Source organism: Nerophis lumbriciformis, linkage group LG04 (genome assembly GCF_033978685.3).
Source record: "Nerophis lumbriciformis linkage group LG04, RoL_Nlum_v2.1, whole genome shotgun sequence".
NCBI classification, from domain to species: domain Eukaryota; kingdom Metazoa; phylum Chordata; class Actinopteri; order Syngnathiformes; family Syngnathidae; genus Nerophis; species Nerophis lumbriciformis.
Genome location: NC_084551.2, coordinates 55,299,101 through 55,321,520, shown reverse-complemented (window position 1 = coordinate 55,321,520; position 22,420 = coordinate 55,299,101). Strand labels below are relative to the sequence as shown.

Genomic DNA, 22,420 nt, shown 5'->3' with positions numbered 1-22,420 from the left:
CGATACAAGCAGTGCTGCGGCGTGTTTACTTGTGTGTGATATCATGTGCGATACAAACATTCCTGCAGCGTGTGATATCATGTGCGAAACAAACATTCCTGCAGCGTGTTTACTTGTGTGTGATATCATGTGCGATAGAAACATTCCTGCAGCGTGTTTACTTGTGTGTGATATCATGTCCGATACAAACATTCCTGCAGCGTGTTTACTTGTGTGTGATATCATGTGCGATTCCAACATTCCTGCAGCGTGTTTACTTGTGTGTGATACAAACATTCCTGCAGCGTTTTTACTTGTGTGTGATATCATGTCCGATGCAAGCAGTCCTGCAGTGTGTTTACTTGTTTGTGATAACATGTGCAATACTAGCAGCCCTGCGGTGTGTTTACTTGTGTGTGATATCATGTCTGATGCAAGCAGTCCTGCGGCTTGTGCGATGCAAACAGTCCTGCAGTGTGTTTACGTGTTTGTGATATCATGTGCGATACTAGTAGCCCTGCCGTGTGTTTACTTGTGAGTGATATCATGTCCGATACAAGCAGTCCTGCAGCGTGTTTACTTGTGTGTGATATCATGTGCGATACAAACATTCCTGCAGCGTGTTTACTTGTGTGTGATATCATGTCCGATACAAGCAGTCCTGCAGCGTGTTTACTTGTGTGTGATATCATGTGCGATACAAACATTCCTGCAGCGTGTTTACTTGTGTGTGACATCATGTCCGATACAAACATTCCTGCAGCGTGTTTACTTGTGTGTGATATCATGTGCGATACAAACATTCCTGCAGCGTGTTTACTTGTGTGTGATATCATGTGCGATACAAACATTCCTGCAGCGTGTTTACTTGTGTGTGATAACATGTGCAGTACTAGCAGCCCTGCGGTGTGTTTACTTGTGTGTGATATCATGTCTGATGCAAGCAGTCCTGCGGCTTGTGCGATACAAACAGTCCTGCAGTGTGTTTACGTGTTTGTGATATCATGTGCGATACTAGCAGCCCTGCCGTGTGTTTACTTGTGTGTGATATCATGTGCGATACAAGCAATCCGGCAGACTGTTTACTTGTGTGTGATATCATGTGCGATACAAACAGTCATGCAGCGTGTTTACTTGTGTGTGATATCATGTGCGATACAAGCAGTGCTGCAGCGTGTTTACTGGTGTGCGATGTCATGTGTGATACAAGCAGTCCCGTGGCGTTTTTACTTGTGTGTGATATCATGTGCGATACAAATATTCCTGCAGCGTGTTTACTTGTGTGTGATATCATGTGCGATACAAACAGTCATGCAGCGTGTTTACTTGTGTGCGATATCATGTGCGATACAAGCAGTGCTGCAGCGTGTTTACTGGTGTGCGATGCCATGTGCGATACAAGCAGTGCTGCGACTTGTTTACTTGTGTGTGATATCATGTGCGATGCAAATATTCCTGCAGCGTGTTTACTTGTGTGTGATATCATGTGCGATACAAACAGTCATGCAGCGTGTTTACTTGTGTGCGATATTATGTGCGATACAAGCAGTGCTGCAGCGTGTTTACTGGTGTGCGATGTCATGTGTGATACAAGCAGTCCCGTGGCGTTTTTACTTGTGTGTGATATCATGTGCGATACAAGGAGTCCTTCAGCATATTTACTTGTGTGTGATTTTATGTGTGATACAAGCAGTCCTGTGGCGTGTTTACTTGTGTGTGATATCATGTACGATCCAAGCAGTCTTGCGGCCTGTTTACCTGTGTGTGATATCATGTGCGATACAAGCACTCCTGCGGCGTGTTTACTTGTGCAAAGCTAGACAGCCAGTTAACATCTAAATGTCCTCCATTAAGCACACAATTTCTTCTAATTTAGTCAAGTATTTACAAAAGGTAAATATGCTAGGATGTAGCTATTAGGAGCTAGCAGCTACACAACAGCTAAGCACACAAGCTAGACATAGATACTAATCATTGAACAATAAAAAAGCACATTAGTCAATACAAACAAGTATCAAATAATTATAGTTGCATATCACTTACACATACAAAGTATCCAAGGCAGAACTTATTGCGTCATTCAAATGAAAAAAAAAATTACCACTCCACTTCAACTTAAAGTCCATTCCAGACGGTTAGTAATAAATCGTTTTAGTGTTTTTCTTACCTACCTACCATTGTTCCCTGACTTTTTTCACTTGATCAAACATTTTTTTTTCATTCCACACCGCGGACAATAAAAGTATGAACGATTCCTGCTGATATCGTATCGAATCAATATCGGCCAAGGCTCTAACATCGGTACCGTATCACAAGTGAAAAAGTTGCATCAGGTCACCTCTACGTGAAATGACCGCATTCTCCCACAGAGTTCCAAAACCACTTGTGAGTCCTTCATCTTATGGTGCACCAGAACACAAGTCAGTGCAGTCGGGACACGCAGACCCAGACCCAGACCCAGACCCAGACTCAGACCGAAAGTTGGAAAATTAACTCGGGAGTTAGGAATTTTTTGGGAACCTCAAACTGGCAGACCGGACTGACGACTGCAGTCCGTTCTCCTCAGTCTCAGGTAGAAGGTCTTCGCTCATCCAGACTTTACAAAAACCGCTGATTCTGTCCATCGACGACGACAATATACTTGATATCGTTTTATCAACGAGCCGAAGGCTGACCAGTGAGCCGTGTGAGTATCTTGCAGCTGAGGGGACAAAGGAAGAAGGACTGCGGGGTGTTTTTGACTGCCAGGTTCAGTGCCTTCGGTCGGATGACTCACGCTGTGCAGCCACAGGTGCTCGAGGGGAAAACGAGCCGGAAATCAGCGTTCATCTGGTACAAAGTCTCCCGTCGAAGCTCACACCTGGTAGCTGCGGAGACACGAGCAGTGCAGTTAGTCAGGGGGCGAGCACCTTCAGCTAGGGATGATGCTCGAAACCGGTTTTCCCGGTTGTTCGATAAGAAAAGAACCGAGTCCTCGGACTCGAATCCCTTTTTGAGAACCAGTACCCGTTATCGAGACCACTTTAGCAGGGGTCGGCAACCCGCGGCTCCGGAGCCGCATGCGGCTCTTTGATCACTCTGATGCGGCTCAGCTGCATTCTTGCAAACCCTCTGTATTTAGCGGTGGGTGTATTTTGTAGCGTCCCGGAAGAGTTAGTGCTGCAACGGATTCTGGGTATTTGTTCTGTTGTGTTTTTGTTGCGTTACGGTGCGGATATTCTCCCGAAATGTGTTTGTCATTCTTGTTTGGTGTGGATTCACAGTGTGGCGTATATTTCTAACAGTTTAACCTGTATCGCTGTTGATCAAGTATGCCTTGCAGTCACGTGAGTGTGCGTACAGAAGCCGCACATATCTTATGGCTGGGCCGGCACGTTGTTAGAATGGATGAAAAGCGGACGTGACGACAGCTCGTAGAGGACGTTAAAGGCAGTGCCTTTGAAGGGGAACATTATCACCAGACCTATGTAAGCGTCAATATATACCTTGATGTTGCAGAAAAAAGACCATATTTTTTTTTAACCGATTTCCGAACTCTAAATGGGTGAATTTTGGCGAATTAAACGCCTTACTATTATTCGCTCTCGGAGCGTTGTGACGTCACATCGGGAAGCAATCCGCCATTTTCTCAAACACCGAGTTATTTTCCGTTTTTTCGACTGTTTTCCGTACCTTGGAGACATCATGCCTCGTCGGTGTGTTGTCGGAGGGTGTAACAACACGAACAGGGACGGATTCAAGTTGCACCAGTGGCCCAAAGATGCGAAAGTGGCAAGAAATTGGACGTTTGTTCCGCACACTTTACCGACGAAAGCTATGCTACGACAGAGGTGGCAAGAATGTGTGGATATCCTGCGACACTCAAAGCAGATGCATTTCCAACGATAAAGTCAAAGAAATCTGCGAGCGGATGAGGGTATGTCTACAGAATATATTAATTGATGAAAACTGGGCTGTCTGCACTCTCAAAGTGTCAAGACTTGGTCCTTGGGTTTAGTTTTTCCAGAAGGCAACGGAAAGTTGGCTCGGGCGAGACGGGAATGTGTGTACATATTTTTATTTTTTACACTAACAAAGGACACAAAAAGAGTACAAACGAAAAGCGCGTACAGTGGCGGAGAACAAACTATGAAACCAAAAGACTATAGCATTAATAAACAAAAACTTACTTGGCTTGGACTAAAGTAGCAGCATGAAAGATGGACATGAAAACAAGTGTCAGGAATGTGAAGAGCATAAATGTGGGATGTCGCCAGAAAGACAAACTGAAAACAATGAACTTAAATACTACAGACATGATTAACGAAAACAGGTGCGTGACTCAAAACGTGAAACAGGTGCGTGACGTGACAGGTGAAAACTAATGGGTTGCCATGGTGACAAACAAGAGTGCACAATGAGTCCAAACGTGGAACAGGTGAAACTAATGGGTAACCAAGGAAACAAGACAAGGGAGTGAAAAGCCAGAAACTAAAGAGTCCAATAACTAAACAAAACATGACTAAAACAAAACATGATTACACAGACATGACACAAAGTGCATGTTGTTGCCAAATGTATTTCATATGCTGTAAACCTAGTTCATAGTTGTTAGTTTCCTTTAATGCCAAACAAACACATACCAATCGTTGGTTAGAAGGCGATCGCCGAATTCGTGCTCGCTTTCTCCCGTGTCGCTGGCTGTCGTGTCGTTTTCGTCAGTTTCGCTTGCATACGGTTCAAACCGATATGGCTCAATAGCTTCAGTTTCTTCTTCAATTTCGTTTTCGCTACCTGCCTCCTCACTACAACCATCCGTTTCAATACATGCGTAATCTGTTGAATTGCTTAAGCCGCTGAAATCCGAGTCTGAATCCGAGCTAATGTCGCTATACCTTGCTGTTCTCACCGCCATGTTTGTTTGTATTGGCATCACTATGTGACGTCACAGGAAAATGGACGGTTGTTTATAACGATGGTTAAAATCAGGCACTTTGAAGCTTTTTTTTAGGGATATTGCGTGATGGGTAACATTTTGAAAAAAACTTTGAAAAATAAAATAAGCCACTGGGAACTGATTTTTAATGGTTTTAACCCTTCTGAAATTGTGATAATGTTCCCCTTTAAGGCACGCCCCCAAGACTGTGGTCCGGGTGGACTACGAGGTGTAATGACTGTTGAACACCTTTGTTCGATAATGAAGGTTGCCTCAGCTCAAAGCCTGAGCCCTGACATTAATGAACTAGTATCCAAGAAAAGATGTCAGATTAGATCAGTGTGTTGCAAACTGAGCAGTTTAAAGTCCAGAATGGTTGGTTTATTCATTGTTATTTTATTTTCAAATGTATTAGCCTGTGGAAAAAGTTAATGTTGATATTTACCTCAGAAGGCTGTAAATAGAAAAGAGGCATTCAATTTTTATTTAAATTGTATTTGATATGCCATTGATATTTTTTAATTATTATTATTATTATTTGAAACTGGATTTTGCATGTCACTATAAAGTTATATAAGCCTTGCTTGTTCAATATTCAATGTAAAACTTGTTTGGGTCCCTATTAAAAGGTTCATTTGTTCAACCTTGGCCCGCGGCTTTGTTCACTTTTACATTTTGACCCACTCTGTATTTGAGTTTGACACCCCTCACCTAAATAGACATGAAGTATTTTACTTAACCTTCAACCCGACGTCTTTTTCGGAGTTAAAAGCATTTTCTTGCATGCAGAAATTTGATTTAATTTTCTCTGAAGTCGTTCATTGATGTCATAAATATAACCCATAATAGTTTGTTTGTACATAGCACAAAGCAAAAAAAAAACTTTGTATGCAGTGTTGTTTCATTTTAAATTTCAGAAGAGTTTTGTGGCTCCCATTGTTGTCTTGAATTTGTGAAACGAGTCAAAATGGCTCTTTGAGTGGTAAAGGTTGCCGACCCCTGCACTATAGTATAGAAAAAGAGTTGGCTCTTTATTCGAATCCCTGAGACAAACTGCTGTAAATTCCGGACTTCGCTTTGACCCCTGCGGCTTATAATGCAGCTAATTTATGGATTTTTCTTCGCTGACGGCCACAAAGCAAACCGTTTTCATTGAACACATGCGAGGACACTGAAAAGTGTGTGATTATTTCTGCTTTTGGACGAGTTCAGTCGCTGCAGTGGCTGCTGGGTTCATGGGAATTCTTGCTGTGTAAAACTTTAAACCGGAAGTCGAAGTGCCGTTCAGTCTTTTCGCCGTCCATAGCATTTATACTCTTTTTTGCCGTTCAAATACTGAGAAGAGACGGTGCGGTGATCAGCAGCCAGTGGAGGCACGTCACTCAGTGCCTCAACATGGATTCCGGACTCGGCTAACTGCTGGCCTGCTATGCAGTGAGACCGTATTGCTATATGAATTATATTATACATTTCCATAGTTTAGTTAGCTGAGGTATATAATGTACAGTGTATTTTGCCAACAACTGTATGTGTGTAAAGTATTTCTTGTGCTGAGCGATCATAAAACGGCTGCAAAAGACGTACTGGCTGAGGCTCCAGTAACCCCGCCTCCTGCACCCCCACTGTAGAATTGTTATATCAACTAAAGCCCACACTTAAACTTTCCACGTGCAAGATTGAATCTATTTAAAAAAGTTATTTCATAAGAAGCCAAAAAGTGCAAAAACAATAATGTTGGTGTTGGAGGAGTTGTGAATGACTGCAGGGCCACAACATTAGGTACACCTGCAGACTGCAGGTGTACCTAATTCACAACTCCTCCAACACGAACATTATTGTTTTTGCACTTTTTGGCTTCTTATTAAATAACTTTTGTAACCTATTTTCATGGGCTTTTCTCTTTGTGATGTTAAGTTCTTGTTATGCGCTGTTATACAGTATATGCCTTGAGTTCTTATTTTGAAGGCGCTAAGAGCGGAAGTGATGTCACGGAGTGGAGCGGAGGTTTTTGAAAGAAGGTAAATAAAGTGGTCCTCGTGTAAACTGGAGCCTCCGTGTTTGTTATTTTGTAGTTTCATACAGTATAGGCGACATTTATAAACCCTCGGTTACACTTTTTTAAATAGATTCAATCTTGCACGTGGAAAGTTTAAGTGAGGGCTTTAGTTGTGGACTTCATTTATAAGTAAAGGTAAGACCATAATAAACATTTTTTAATTAAATGTGCTTTTTTGTGTGCTACAGTTTGTATGTGTAAAGTTAAAGTTAAGTTAAAGTAGCAATGATTGTCACACACACACTAGGTGTGGTGAAATTTGTCGTCTGTATTTGACCCATCCCCTTGATCACCCCCTGGGAGGTGAGGGGAGCAGTGGGCAGCAGCGGCGCCGCACCCGGGAATCATTTTTGGTGATTTAACCCCCAATTCCAAGCCTTGATGCTGAGTGCCAAGCAGGGAAGAATGTGAGCTTTTAAACATAACCCGTTAACTGCTGCCAATCAAATGGTGAATAAGATACTCTTTAGGGTTCATATGTTTGTAAATCTGACTGTGATGAAGTCAGTGCCTCACCAGCCATCAACCTCACCGCACGTCACTCCACCATACATATCTGACCTACTCTACCTATTCTGCACAGCCCTGTCAGAGCTCGAAGGTCATCTGACCAGTGCTTTTTTGAATGCCCAAGGTCGAGGCAGAAAACTAAAAGAAACCGGGCTTTTGCAGTAGCAGGCTCTAAACTTTGGAACGCTCTCCCTCTGACTCTCAGAGCGGAAACATGTCTCGATACTTTTAAGTCTACTTTAAAAACTCACTTATTTGCGCTGGCGTTTAACACAAGCTGAGCTGGACATTTTTAACTGTGTTCTATAGATAGTTTTGTATTTATTGGGATTCTTATTATTTTGTATCTTTTACCTTTTGTTTAGTTTTTTTTAACGCATTTTAAAATTGAATTTTTTGTGCTTATTGTGATTTTGATTCTTATTTTTGAATATTTTACCTCTATGTTTTAATCTGTACAGCACTTTGGGGCAGTAGTCTGTTTTAGAAATGTGATATATAAATAAATCTACCTTGACCTTGGACCACTTCTCTTATTGAGTCTGTTTGGCTGATTGGAAAGTTAGCTTGCGCAGGTCGTGGGTCCATGGTGATGACTTCTGTTTTGTTTGATCATCCGTTTTACTGCCGTGTTACAAACACCATTTGGAAACAGTTAAGGTATGCAAATAAACATTTACAGAACCTTTCTGTGTAAATAACTCATTTCACAACGGTTTATAGTTTGGTGCTGTTAATATGTGGAGTTTTTCTTTCTCTCTAAAATTTAGTGGGTGCGTCTTATATACCGATACGCTCTATAGTCCGGAAAAAGCAGTGGTATCCTCTAATATTCAAGATGCTGTCCGCTATAGAAGCATCCATCAACCACACGTACAAGGTACCAGAATTATCTTCTTGGAAGGCCAAGGCTCCTCTTGGCTGCTGACGTACGACTTGTAGGCATAGTGTTGGCCTAAAAAACTTATTTAAAATATAAATATATTTACAAAAATCACAGAATGTTAATCTAATGAAAGAAAAATCCCAGCTTTATAACACTTAGAATATACATTTACAAACCCTGTTTCCATATGAGTTGGGAAATTGTGTTAGATGTAAATACAAACGGAATACAATGCAAATCATTTTCAACCCATATTCAGTTGAATATGCTACAAAGACAACATATTTGATGTTCAAACTCATAAACATATTTTTTTTTGCAAATAATCATTAACTTTATAATTTGATGCCAGCAACACGTGACAAAGAAGTTGGGAAAGGTGGCAATAAATACTGATAAAGTTGAGGAATGCTCATCAAACACTTATTTGGAACATCCCACAGGTGAACAGGCTAATTGGGAACAGGTGGGTGCCATGATTGGGTATAAAAGTAGATTCCATGAAATGCTCAGTCATTCACAAACAAGGATGGGGCGAGGGTCACCACTTTGTCAACAAATGCCTGAGCAAATTGTTGAACAGTTTAAGAAAAACCTTTCTCAACCAGCTATTGCAAGGAATTGAGGGATTTCACCATCTACGCTCCGTAATATCATCAAAAGCTTCAGAGAATCTGGAGAAATCACTGCACGTAAGCAGCTAAGCCCGTGACCTTCCATCCCTCAGGCTGTACTGCATCAACAAGCGACATCAGTGTGTAAAGGATATCACCACATGGGCTCAGGAACACTTCAAAAAACCACTGTCAGTAACTACAGCTGGTCGCTACATCTGTAAGTGCAAGTTAAAACTCTCCTATGCAAGGCGAAAACCGTTTATCAACAACACCCAGAAACGCCGTCGGCTTCGCTGGGTCTGAGCTCATCTAAGATGGACTGATACAAAGTGGAAAAGTGTTCTGTGGTCTGACGAGTCCACATTTCAAATTGTATTTGGAAACTGTGGACGGCGTGTCCTCCGGACCAAAGAGGAAAAGAACCATCCGGATTGTTATAGGCGCAAAGTTAAAAAGCCAGCATCTGTGATGGTATGGGGGTGTATTAGTGCCCAAGACATGGGTAACTTACACATCTGTGAAGGCACCATTAATGCTGAAAGGTACATACAGGTTTTGGAGCAACATATGTTGCCATCCAAGCAACGTTACCATGGACGCCCCTGCTTATTTCAGCAAGACAATACCAAGCCACGTGTTACATCAATGTGGCTTCATAGTAAAATAGTGCGGGTACTAGACTGGCCTGCCTGTAGTCCAGACCTGTCTCCCATTGAAAATGTGTGGCGCATTATGAAGCCTAAAATAGCACAACGGAGACCCCCGGACTGTTGAACAACTTAAGCTGTACATCAAGCAAGAATGGGAAAGAATTCCACCTGAGAAGCTTCAAAAATGTGTCTCCTCAGTTCCCAAACGTTTACTGAGTGTTGTTAAAAGGAAAGGCCATGTAACACAGTGGTGAACATGCCCTTTCCCAACTACTTTGGCACGTGTTGCAGCCATGAAATTCAAAGTTAATTATTATTTGCAAAAAAAATAAATAAAGTTTTTTTCTTGTCTTTGTAGTGCATTCAATTTAATATGGGTTGAAAATGATTTGCAAATTATTCTATTCCGTTTATATTTACATCCAACACAATTTCCCACCTTATATGGAAAGGTGGTTTGTATGAGGACATGTCATGACATGTCAGGCCATGTTCTGTTTGCCTTTGTTGTGGTTTTCTTGTGTTCGAGGTTCGCTTCACTGCTTTTTCTTTGGTTACCATTGAGTGCTGATTATTTTTACCGGCTCTTGAACACTGTTCATAGGGCTTTAAATGTGGGCGTCACCGCACTTTCCCCCCCGTATGCGACATGCTAATACATTATTTTGGGTTTTGTTCTACGCTGAGACTTTATTGCCGGATGCCCTCTCGTGCGCATTCCCCGCGGCACGCCGTCTTTTGTGTTTTTACCGAGTCCTGCAGTAGGATTCAAATATCAGTCCTACCTATTCATTGCATTCTGCCTGTCCTTCGGCCTCCTGGGATCACAACACCCAGTGCGACACGACGTACAAATATAATTCTAAAAAATATATATATATATATATATATATATATATACAGTATATAAAAATTCCTACACCGTTTCAAGTATGTGTGTAAGTCCCCACACCGTCTTAAGTATGTGTTTAAATCCTCACACCGGCTTAAGTGTGTGTAAGTCCCCACATTGCCTTAAGTGTGTGTTTAAGTCCCCACACCGTCTTAAGTGTGTGTTTAAATCCTCACACCGGCTTAAGTGTGTGTAAGTCCCCACATTGGCTTAAGTGTGTGTTTAAGTCCCCACACCATCTTAAGTGTGTGTAAGTCCCCACATTGTCTTAAGCGTGTGTAAGTCCCCACACTGTCTTAAGTGTGTGTTTAAATCCTCACACTGGCTTAAGTGTGTGTTTAAGTCCCCACACCGGCTTAAGTGTGTGTAAGTCCCCACATTGGCTAAAGTGTGTGTTTAAGTCCCCACACCATCTTAAGTGTGTGTAAGTCCCCACATTGTCTTAAGCGTGTGTAAGTCCCCACATTGTCTTAAGTGTGTAAGTCCCCACACTGTCTTAAGTGTGTGTTTAAATCCTCACACTGGCTTAAGTGTGTGTAAGTCCCCACAATGGCTTAAGTGTATGTTAAAGTCCCCACACTGTCTTAAGTGTGTAAGTACCCACACCGCCTTAAGTGTGTGTTTAAATCCTCACACTGGCTTAAGTGTGTGTAAGTCCCCACATTGTCTTGAGTGTGTAAGTCCCCACACTGTCTTAAGTGTGTAAGTCCCCACACCGTCTTAAGTGTGTGTTTAAATCCTCACACTGGTTTAAGTGTGTGTAAGTGCCCACATTGGCTTAAGTGTGTGTTTAAGTCCCCACACGGTCTCAAGTGTGTAAGTCCCCACACCGTCTTAAGTGTGTAAGTCCCCACACCGTCTTAAGTGTGTGTTTAAATCCTCACACTGGCTTAAGTGTTTGTAAGTCCCCACATTGTCTTGAGTGTGTAAGTCCCCACATTGTCTTAAGTGTGTAAGTCCCCACACCGTCTTAAGTGTGTGTTTAAATCCTCACACTGGCTTAAGTGTGTGTAAGTCCCCACATTGGCTTAAGTGTGTGTTTAAGTCCCCACATGGTCTTAAGTGTGTAAGTCCCCACACGGTCTTAAGTGTGTAAGTCCCCACACTGTCTTAAGTGTGTGTTTAAATCCTCACACTGGCTTAAGTGTGTGTAAATCCCCACAATGGCTTAAGCGTATGTTAAAGTCCCCACACTGTCTTAAGTGTGTAAGTACCCACACCGTCTTAAGTGTGTGTTTAAATCCTCACACTGGCTTAAGTGTGTGTAAGTCCCCACATTGTCTTGAGTGTGTAAGTCCCCACACTGTCTTAAGTGTGTAAGTCCCCACACTGTTTTAAGTGTGTGTTTAAATACTCACACTGGCTTAAGTGTGTGTTTAAGTCCCCACACCGTCTTAAGCGTGTGTAAGTCCCCACATTGTCTTAAGTGTGTAAGTCCCCACACTGTCTTAAGTGTGTGTTTAAATCCTCACACTGGCTTAAGTGTGTGTAAGTCCCCACAATGGCTTAAGTGTATGTTAAAGTCCCCACACTGTCTTAAGTGTGTAAGTACCCACACCGTCTTAAGTGTGTGTTTAAATCCTCACACTGGCTTAAGTGTGTGTAAGTCCCCACATTGTCTTGAGTGTGTGTAAGTCCCCACACTGTCTTAAGTGTGTAAGTCCCCACACCGTCTTAAGTGTGTGTTTAAATCCTCACACTGGTTTAAGTGTGTGTAAGTCCCCACATTGGCTTAAGTGTGTGTTTAAGTCCCCACACGGTCTTAAGTGTGTAAGTCCCCACACGGTCTTAAGTGTGTAAGTCCCCACACCGTCTTAAGTGTGTGTTTAAATCGTCACACTGGCTTAAGTGTGTGTAAGTCCCCACATTGGCTTAAGTGTGTGTTTAAGTCCCCACACGGTCTTAAGTGTGTAAGTCCCCACACGGTCTTAAGTGTGTAAGTCCCCACACTGTCTTAAGTGTGTGTTTAAATCCTCACACTGGCTTAAGTGTTTGTAAGTCCCCACATTGGCTTAAGTGTGTGTGTAAATCCTCACACTGGCTTAAGTGTGTGTAAGTCCCCACATTGGCTTAAGTGTGTGTAAGTCCCCACACCGTCTTAAGTATGTGTAAGTCCCCACATTGGCTTAAGTGTGTGTTTAAGTCCCCACACGGTGTTAAGCCTGTGTAAGTCCCCACATTGTCTTAAGTGTGTAAGTCCCTACACCGTCGTAAGTGTGTGTTTAAATCCTCACACTGACTTAAGTGTGTGTAAGTCCCCACATTGGCTTAAGTGTGTGTTTAAGTCCCCACACGGTCTTAAGTGTGTGTAAGTCCCCACACCGTCTTAAGTGTGTGTGTAAGTCCCCACGTTGTGTTAAGTATGTGTAAGTCCCCACACCGTCTTAAGTGTGTGTAAGTCCCCACATTGTCTTATGTGTGTGTGTGTGTGTGTGTGTGTGTGTGTGTGTGTGTGTGTGTGTGTGTGTGTGTGTGTGTGTGTGTGTGTGTGTGTACACCGTCTTAAAGGTGTGTTTAAGTCCCCACATTGTCCTAAAAACAACAGTATCAATAATTGGAATAATGAGAATAATATCAATAATAGTTGTTTAATGTGTGTGATACAAAAATTGATTCATTAAAACATATTAGCAATATATATATATTTTTTTGATTCTATTATTTTTTTTAATCGATTGTTAAAAATGATCAATGGATTTAGAATCGTAATAAAAAAAATCAGGTTTCGGATGTGAATCAGATTTTTTTTTAATATTGATGTATATGAATATTTTTAACATTGATAACTCACTACTGCCACCTAAGGCCTTGGAACTGCAACGGCATGCAAAGTCTCCTGCAGCAGATGATACAGAGCAGTGCTTGCAAATGAGACATGGAAGTGTAAGAAAACGAGATAAGGACTGGGCATAGCGCAGTGTTAAATGTTTAACAAAATGAGTGTTTAACATTATTAACACAAACAAAAAGTACCAAAACTTGGTACTGTTGAACTCGGGTATGGATTCCCAGGTATGTGGACTTGGTAGCGTGTGGAGGAGTAGCTAATGTTATAGCCTGTGACCATGCCAACTCATTTACAACCCGTCTGTTTCCGATGATTTGTTCAAGAAATGTTACGGATGATTTTTTTTACATTTGACCGTAATTTGAAAGCAGGCTGTGGGATGGAACGTGCAAAGTCAAAACACTCTTTATGATCTGTGTGCAGCAGCTGAGCAGTGATGATGATGATGATGATGACGACGGCGACGACAGTTGGCCCTTTGGTGGCGGCTGCCTGCTAGCGGAGGAAGGGAGCGAGAGGAGAGGAGCGAGGGACGAGCGTCCAGGACTACTTCAGCGAGAAGGACAGCGAGTGACAAGGGAAGAGAGCGGCAGTGTACCGAGGAGAGGGAGAGAGGCAAGCGGCTGAGAGGGGCAAGAGGGAGAGGGGCAAGCGGCTGAGAACAGTCGATGGATGCTGTCCGGATCGAAGGGGCAGCACGTTCTTCACTGACGAGGGAAGGAAAGATTTCAAAATTGAGTCGAAGGATAGAAACTCGCCGTCAGGTAAGTCCCCACACCGTCTTAACTGTGTGTGTGTAAGTCCCCACACTGTCTTAACTGTGTGTGTGTAAGTCCCCACACTGTCTTAAGTGTGTGTTTAAGTCCCCACACTGGCTTAAGTGTGTGTTTAAGTCCCCACACCGTCTTAAGTGTGTGTGTAAGTCCCCACACTGTCTTAAGTGTGTGTAAGTCCCCACACTGTCTTAAGTGTGTGTAAGTCTCCACTCCGTCTTAGGTATATGTAAGTCCCCACACCATCTTAAGTATGTGTAAATCCCCACATTGTCTTATGTATGTGTGTATGTCCCTGTATCATCTTAAGTGTGTGTTTAAATCCCCACACCGTCTTAAGTGTATTCAATTCCCCACACAGTCTTAAGTATTTGTAAGTCCCCACACTGTCTTAAGTGTGTGTGTAAGTCCCCACATTGTTGTAAGTGCGTATTTAGGTCCCCACACCATACTTGCCAACCCTCCCGGATTGTCCGGGAGACTCCCGAAATTCAGCACCTCTCCCGAAAACCTCCCGGGACAAATTTTCTCCCGAAAATCTCCCGAAATGCCCCACACCATCCTAAGTATGTGTAAGTCCCCAGACCGTCTCAAGTGTGTGTTTAAATCCCCACACCGTCTTATGTGTGTTCAATTCCCCACACCGTCTTAAGTATGTGTGTAAGTCCCCACACCATCTTAAGTGTGTGTGTAAGTCCCCACACCGTCTTAAGTGTGTGTGTAAGTCCCCACACCGTCTTAAGTGTGTTTGTAAGTCCCCACACCGTCTTAAGTGTGTGTAAGTCCCCACACCGTCTTAAGTGTGTGTAAGTCTCCACACTGTCTTATGTGTTTAAGTCCCCACTCCATCTTAAGTGTGTGTAAGTCCCCACACTGTCTTAAGTGTGTGTAAGTCCCCACACTGTCTTAAGTGTGTTTAAGTATCCACACTGTCTTGTGTGTTTAAGTCCCCACACCGTCTTAAGTGTCTGTAAGTCCCCACACTGTCTTAAGTATGTGTAAGTCCCCACATTGGCTTAAGTGTCTGTAAGTCCCCACATTGTCTTAAGTGTGTGTAAGTCTCCACACTGTCTTATGTGTTTAAGTCCCCACTCCATCTTAAGTGTGTGTAAGTCCCCACACTGTCTTAAGTGTGTGTAAGTCCCCACACTGTCTTAAGTGTGTTTAAGTATCCACACTGTCTTGTGTGTTTAAGTCCCCACACCGTCTTAAGTGTCTGTAAGTCCCCACATTGTCTTAAGTGTGTGTAAGTCTCCACTCCGTCTTAAGTATATGTAAGTCCCCACACCATCTTAAGTGTGTGTGTAAGTCCCCACACCGTCTTAAGTGTCTGTAAGTCCCCACACCGTCTTAAGTGTGTTTGTAAGTCCCCACACCGTCTTAAGTGTGTGTAAGTCCCCACACTGTCCTAAGTGTGTGTAAGTCTCCACACTGTCTTGTGTGTTTAAGTCCCCACTCCATCTTAAGTGTGTGTTTAAGTCCCCACACTGTCTTAAGTGTCTGTAAGTCCCCACATTGTCCTAAGTGTGTGTAAGTCTCCACACGGTCTTGTGTGTTTAAGTCCCCACTGCATCTTAAGTGTGTGTAAGTCCCCACACTGTCTTAAGTGTGTGTAAGTCCCCACACTGTCTTAAGTGTGTGTAAGTCCCCACACTGTCTTAAGTGTGTTTAAGTCTCCACACTGTCTTGTGTGTTTAAGTCCCCACTCCGTCTTAAGTGTGTGTTTAAGTCCCCACACTGTCTTAAGTGTGTGTTTAAGTCCCCACACCGTCTTAAGTGTGTGTAAGTCCCCACACTGTCTTAAGTGTGTGTAAGTCCCCACACTGTCTTAAGTGTGTGTTTAAGTCCCCACACCGTCTTAAGTGTCTGTAAGTCCCCACATTGTCTTAAGTGTGTGTAAGTCCCCACACTGTCTCGTGTGTTTAAGTCTCCACACTGTCTTGTGTGTTTAAGTCCCCACACCGTCTTAAGTGTGTGTTTAAGTCCCCACACTGTCTTAAGTGTGTTTAAGTCCCCACTCCGTCTTAAGTGTGTGTAAGTCCTCACACCGTCTTAAGTGTAAGTCCCCACACCGTCTTAAGGATGTGTATGTCCCTGCACCGTCTTAAGTGTGTGTTTTAAATCCCCACACCGTCTTACGTGTGTTCAATTCACCACACCGTCTTAAGTGTGTGTTTAAGTCCCCACACCGTCTTAGGTGTGTTCAATTCCCCACACCGTCTTAAGTATTTGTAAGTCCCCATACCGTCTTAAGTATGTGTGTAAGTCCCCACATTGTTGTAAGTGCGTGTTTAGGTCCCCACACCATCTTAAGTATGTGTAAGTCCCCACACCGTCCCAAGTGTGTGTTTAAATCCCCACACAGTCTTATGTGTGTTCAATTCCCCACACTGTCTTAAGTGTGTGTTTAAGTCCCCACACCGTCTTAAGTGTGTGTAAGTCCTCACACCGTCTTGATTGTGTGTAAGTCTCCACTCTGTCTTAAGTATTTGTAAGTCCCCACACTGTCTTATGTAAGTGTGTAAGTCCCCACATTGTCATAAGTCCGTGTTTAGGTCCCCACACCATCTTAAGTATGTGTAAGTCCCCACACCGTCTTATGTATGTGTGTATGTCCCTGCACCATCTTAAGTGTGTGTTTAAATCCCCACACCGTCTTATGTGTGTTCAATTCACCACACCATCTTAAGTGTGTGTTTAAATCCCCACACCGTGTTATGTGTGTTCAATACCCCACACTGTCTTAAGTGTGTGTTTAAGTCCCCACACCGTCTTATGTATGTGTGTATGTCCCTGCACTGTCTTAAGTGTATGTTTAAGTCCCCACACTGTCTTGTGTGTTTAAATCCCCACACCGTCTTAAAGGCCTACTGAAATGCTATTTTCTTATTTCAACGGGGATAGCAGGTCCATTCTATGTGTCATACTTGATAATTTCACGCCATATTTTTGCTGAAAGGATTTAGTAGAGAACATCGACGATAAAGTTCGCAACTTTTGGTCGCTGATAAAAAAGCCTTGCCTGTAGCGGAAGTAGCAGACGAGTAGCGTGACGTCACAGGTTGTGGAGCTCCTCACATCTGCACATTGTTTACAATCATGGCCACCAGCAGCGAGAAAGCGACGATTTCCCCATTAATTTGAGCGAGGATGAAAGATTTGTGGATGAGGAAAGTGAGAGTGAAGGACTAGAGGGCAGTGGGAGCGATTCAGATAGGGAAGATGCTGTGAGAGGCGGGTGGGACCTCATATTCAGCTGGGAATGACTAAAACAGTAAATAAACACAAGACATATATACTAACTCTATTAGCCACAACACAACCAGGCTTATATTTAATATGCCACAAATTAATCCCGCATAACAAACACCTCCCCCCTCCCGTCCATATAACCCGCTAATACAACTCAAACACCTGCACAACACACTCAATCCCACAGCCCAAAGTACCGTTCACCTCCCCAAAGTTCATACAGCACATATATTTCCCCAAAGTCCCCAAAGTTACGTACGTGACATGCACATAGCGGCACGCACGTACGGGCAAGCGATCAAATGTTTGGAAGTGTACTCACGGTACCGCATCTGCGCATCCAACTCAAAGTCCTCCTGGTAAGAGTCTCTGTTGTCCCAGTTCTCCACAGGTCAATGGTAAAGCTTGACTGTCATCTTCCGGGAATGTAAACAATGAAACACCGGCTATGTTATCCGGCACAACAGTCAGGGGGTGCATTCTACGGCGGGGGTGCGTTATCCGGCACAACACCTGCCGCAATACACCGCTTCCCACCTACAGCTTTCTTCTTTGCTGTCTCCATTGTTCATTGAAAGATTCACCAACACAGATGTCCAGAATACTGTGGAATTTTGCGATGAAAACAGACGACTTAATAGCTGGCCACCATGCTGTCCCAAAATGTCCGCTACAATCCGTGACGTCACGTGCTGACGTCATCATACCGAGACGTTTTCAGCAGGATATTTCGCGCGAAATTCAAAATTGCACTTTCGTAAGCTAACCCGGCCGTATTGGCATGTGTTGCAATGTTAAGATTTCATCATTGATGTATAAACTATCAGACTGCGTGGTTGGTAGTAGTGGCTTTCAGTAGGCCTTTAAGTGTGTGTAAATCCCCACACTGTCATGTGTGTTTAAGTTCCCACACTGTCTATAAAATGTAATGATATGAAATAATTTAAATGAATAAATAAATAAAAGAAAAACATTATTATTGTTAACATTTTTATGACGGAATTTTGGTTCGGAAAATGGAAATGGACTTTTCAGTGAGCGGCCCTCAGTGGGTGTCAGGGTCATGAATATGGAGAACGGGTGTAGTGCTTGTGGCTTGTTAAGCCGAGTCAGCAGAATGATCCGAGTCTCCTGCAAGGACACATCGTCATCATCTCCTTCCTCCTCCTCCTCCTCATGGTCTCACCTGCATGGCTGCTGCTGCTGCTTTTTCCGCTTGTCCGTCCTCACTCTCTCTACCGTTGGCTCTTGAAGGCATGGTGTGTGAGAAGGGGATCCAGATCCTCCTCACCACCGTGGGGGCATTCGCTGCCTTCGGCCTGATGACGGTGGCCATAGGGACGGACTACTGGCTGTACTCCCGCGCCCTCATCTGCAACAGCACAGCCAACGTCACCCAGGACGACCCCCACAACAAGGACAAGAAGGACCCGGGGGCGCTCACCCACTCCGGACTCTGGAGGATCTGCTGCCTGGAAGGTAGAGTGAACGTGTGTGTGTGAGTGTGTGTACACCATGTGTATGTGTGTGTGTACGGTGGGGGTGCACAAACAATGTATATGTGGTTACCTGTAGTCAGATTTCATATTTAATGCAGATCCAGAGGTAATTGGACTATGACTAGCTAGGCAAGTTCAACCAGATGGTCACCAGAGACCCGATTATATTAGTTTAAAAAAACAAAAACACACATATATATATATATATATATATATATATATATATATATATATATATATATATATATATATATATATATATATATATATATATATATATATATATATATGTGTATGTGTATATATACTGTATGTATATATCAGTGACGTGCGGTGAGGTTGATGGCTGGTGAGGCACTGACTTCATCACAGTCAGATTTACAAACATATGAACCCTAAAGAGTATCTTATTCACCATTTGATTGGCAGCAGTTAACGGGTTATGTTTAAAAGCTCATACCAGCATTCTTCCCTGCTTGGCACTCAGCATCAAGGCTTGGAATTGGGGGTTAAATCACCAAAAATGATTCCCAGGCGTGGCGCCGCTGCTGCCCACTGCTTCCCTCACCTCCCAGGGGGTGATCAAGGGGATGGGTCAAATGCAGAGGACAAATTTCATTACACCTAGTGTGTGTGTGACAATCGTTGGTACTTTAACTTAACTTTAACCTTACACATACAAACTGTAGCGCACAAAAAAGCACATTTAATAAAAAAAACGTTATTATGGTCGTACCTTTACTTATAAATGAAGTCCATGCGCCGCTGTTGTGCTGGATTAATGCACCCCCTGTTTGGAGTCTTATATCAACTAAAGCCCTCACTTAAACTTTCCACGTGCAAGATTGAATCTATTTAAAAAAGTGTAACCGAGGGTTTATAAATGTCGCCTATACTGTATGAAACTACAAAATAACAAACACGGAGGCTCCAGTTTACACGAGGACCACTTTATTTACCTTCTTCGAAAAACCTCCGCTCCACTCCAACGTGTCATCACTTCCGCTCTTAGCGCCTTCAAAATAAGAGCTCAAGGCATATACTGTATAACAGCGCATAACAGGAACTTAACATCACAAAGAGGAAAGCCCATGAAAATAGGTTACAAAAGTTATTTAATAAGAAGCCAAAAAGTGCAAAAACAATAATGTTCGTGTTGGAGGAGTTGTGAATTAGGTACACCTGCAGTCTGCAGGTGTACCTAATGTTGTGGCCCTGCAGTCATTCACAACTCCTCCAACACCAACATTATTGTTTTTGCACTTTTTGGCTTCTTATGAAATAACTTTTTTAAATAGATTCAATCTTGCACGTGGAAAGTTTAAGTGTGGGCTTTAGTTGATACAACACTCCTGTCAGGGGGTGCATTCTACGGCGGGGGTGCAGGAGGCGGGATTACTGCGAGCCTCAGCCAGTGCGTCTTTTGCAGCCGTTTTATGATCGCTCAGCACAATAAATACGTTACACACATACAGTTGTTGGCAAAATACACTGTACATTATATACCTCAGCTAACTAAACTATGGAAATGTATAATATAGTTCATATAGCAATACAGTCTCACTACACAGCAGGCCAGCAGTTAGCCGAGTCCACAATCCATGTTGAGGCACTGAGTGACGTGCCTCAACTGGCTGCTGTTCACCGCACCGTCTCTTCTCAGTATTTGAACGGCAAATGTGAAAATTCAGCGATTTTAAATAAAAATAATCTAAAACTGGTGAAGTTAAATGGAAAATAACTTTATAGTATAATAACTGAATACATATAACAATTTAATAAAAAACATTTCATTTTACATTTTTTTTCTTTCCATGATGGCAGGTGAGGCCCCGCCTCACCTGCCATATATATATATATATATATATATATATATATATATATATATATATATATATATATATATATATATATATATATATATATATATATATATATATATATATATATATATATAAATATATAACCACAGGCCGAAGTTGTTCTGCAAAAACTTGGTGGACTTGACAGCCGCAGCTACCACCATTAGCTTTGATGTTAGCATTCTGCGTTGTTAGCATCATATGTCCCTCTTCAAAAACTAAGGTGTGACTTAAAGTGACAAAAGATTTATATATACTGATATATACACACACACACACACACACACAGTGTATATATATATATATACAGTGTGTATATATATATATATATATATATATATATATATATATATATATATATATATGTATATATATATATATATATATATGTATATATATATATATATATATAAATATATATGTGTGTATATATACTGTATGTATATATATATATATACACACATGTGTATATATATATATACTGTATGTGTATATGTATATATACATACAGTATATTTACACACATATATATATTTATATATATATATATATATATATATATATATACATATATATATATATATATATATATATATATATATATACACGGTATATATATATATATATATACACACTGTGTGTGTGTGTGTGTGTATATATCAGTATATATAAATCTTTTGTCACTTTAAGTCACACCTTAGTTTTTGAAGAGGGACATATGATGCTAACAACGCAGAATGCTAACATCAAAGCTAATGGTGGTAGCTGCGGCTGTCAAGTCCACCAAGTTTTTGCAGAACAACTTCGGCCTGTGGTTTCAGCACACGGAAGGCCAGTTCTAACTTGGAGGAATTACCCAGGATGTGGTAGCATATTTCCGCATCGTGGTCGTCGTGTTGTAGTAGTCGGATTGCTTGCAGGATTTTCTTGGCGACCAGTGAGTACTGTAATCTACGACAGAAAACACTCAAGGTTCAGGTCCACCTTTCCAAAAATCTGCCAGCTTGATGCTAATACACATTGGCTTTGCTATTGACATGCTACTGTTTAGCATTTGCCATTTTACATGGCGACTTCAACACCTCCAAACTTGTCAATGAAAACTACAACTAAGGTATGTTACAATCAAACAGCTGGTGCGCAACATGTAAAATACTTACAGTATTGACACTTTTTAGGGCGCAACATAAGACTAGATTGAGCCAAGACTGACTAACTAAACACTGCTGCCATCTACTGCCTTGAAACTTGCAACTGTCGCTGCAACTTAATGTCATACTTGTCTCAGAACTGTGATAATAAAACAAGATCCAGTAGGTAAAACTGTATTTTTGCCCTCGTCCTTCACTTAAAGCCTGGGAGAAGAATGCACCACCGACCTGATAAGACCCCATGAGTCCGAAAGAGAAAGAGATAATACAGTATTGGGGGTCGTTTGAGCACAATGCACCTATCCCTGGACAGTCCCGCCCCTTAATGCTTCAGCCACACGCAGGATTCTCACAAGAATGAGGCAAGAATACGGCGTTACCTACTGTATAAAAACTGGACAGTAGTTATTATAATCAGCTCATTTTTAAATATTGCAATAAAAAGTGAGACATTATTGCACAAAACAATATTTACACAAAAAGTACCGGTACCGATTCCCGGTACCTGGATTGGTTCAAATGTGAACGGTACCCATCCCTACTCAAAGCCACTATATCGGGTGAAAAGAGTGTAAAGGTGATTGTTATTT

The 22,420-nt window shown here is 42.1% G+C and overlaps 1 protein-coding gene and 1 long non-coding RNA gene across 3 annotated transcripts in view; one reads left to right on the top strand and one right to left on the bottom strand.

Moving 5' to 3' along the window:
- The window catches only part of cacng8b (calcium channel, voltage-dependent, gamma subunit 8b), a 74,368-nt gene that overhangs the window by 25,336 nt on the left and 26,612 nt on the right, over positions 1-22,420 (top strand). Inside the window, exons 2-3 of one of the 2 annotated variants that reach the window (XM_061957510.2) lie at positions 13,717-14,057; positions 18,573-18,797. In XM_061957510.2, coding sequence (XP_061813494.2) covers positions 18,575-18,797 — 223 coding nt within the window. In that variant the 5' untranslated portion in view covers positions 13,717-14,057; positions 18,573-18,574. Of the gene's footprint in view, positions 1-13,716; positions 14,058-18,526; positions 18,798-22,420 lie in introns of those variants that run through there. The other variant, XM_072913066.1, reaches the window with a different exon arrangement.
- On the bottom strand, positions 703-21,631 carry LOC140678757 (uncharacterized). Its single transcript, XR_012050394.1, has 4 exons — positions 21,536-21,631; positions 18,763-18,790; positions 18,505-18,690; positions 703-2,846 (listed from the first exon to the last, which is right to left on the bottom strand). It is a non-coding gene; the product is annotated as an uncharacterized lncRNA (long non-coding RNA).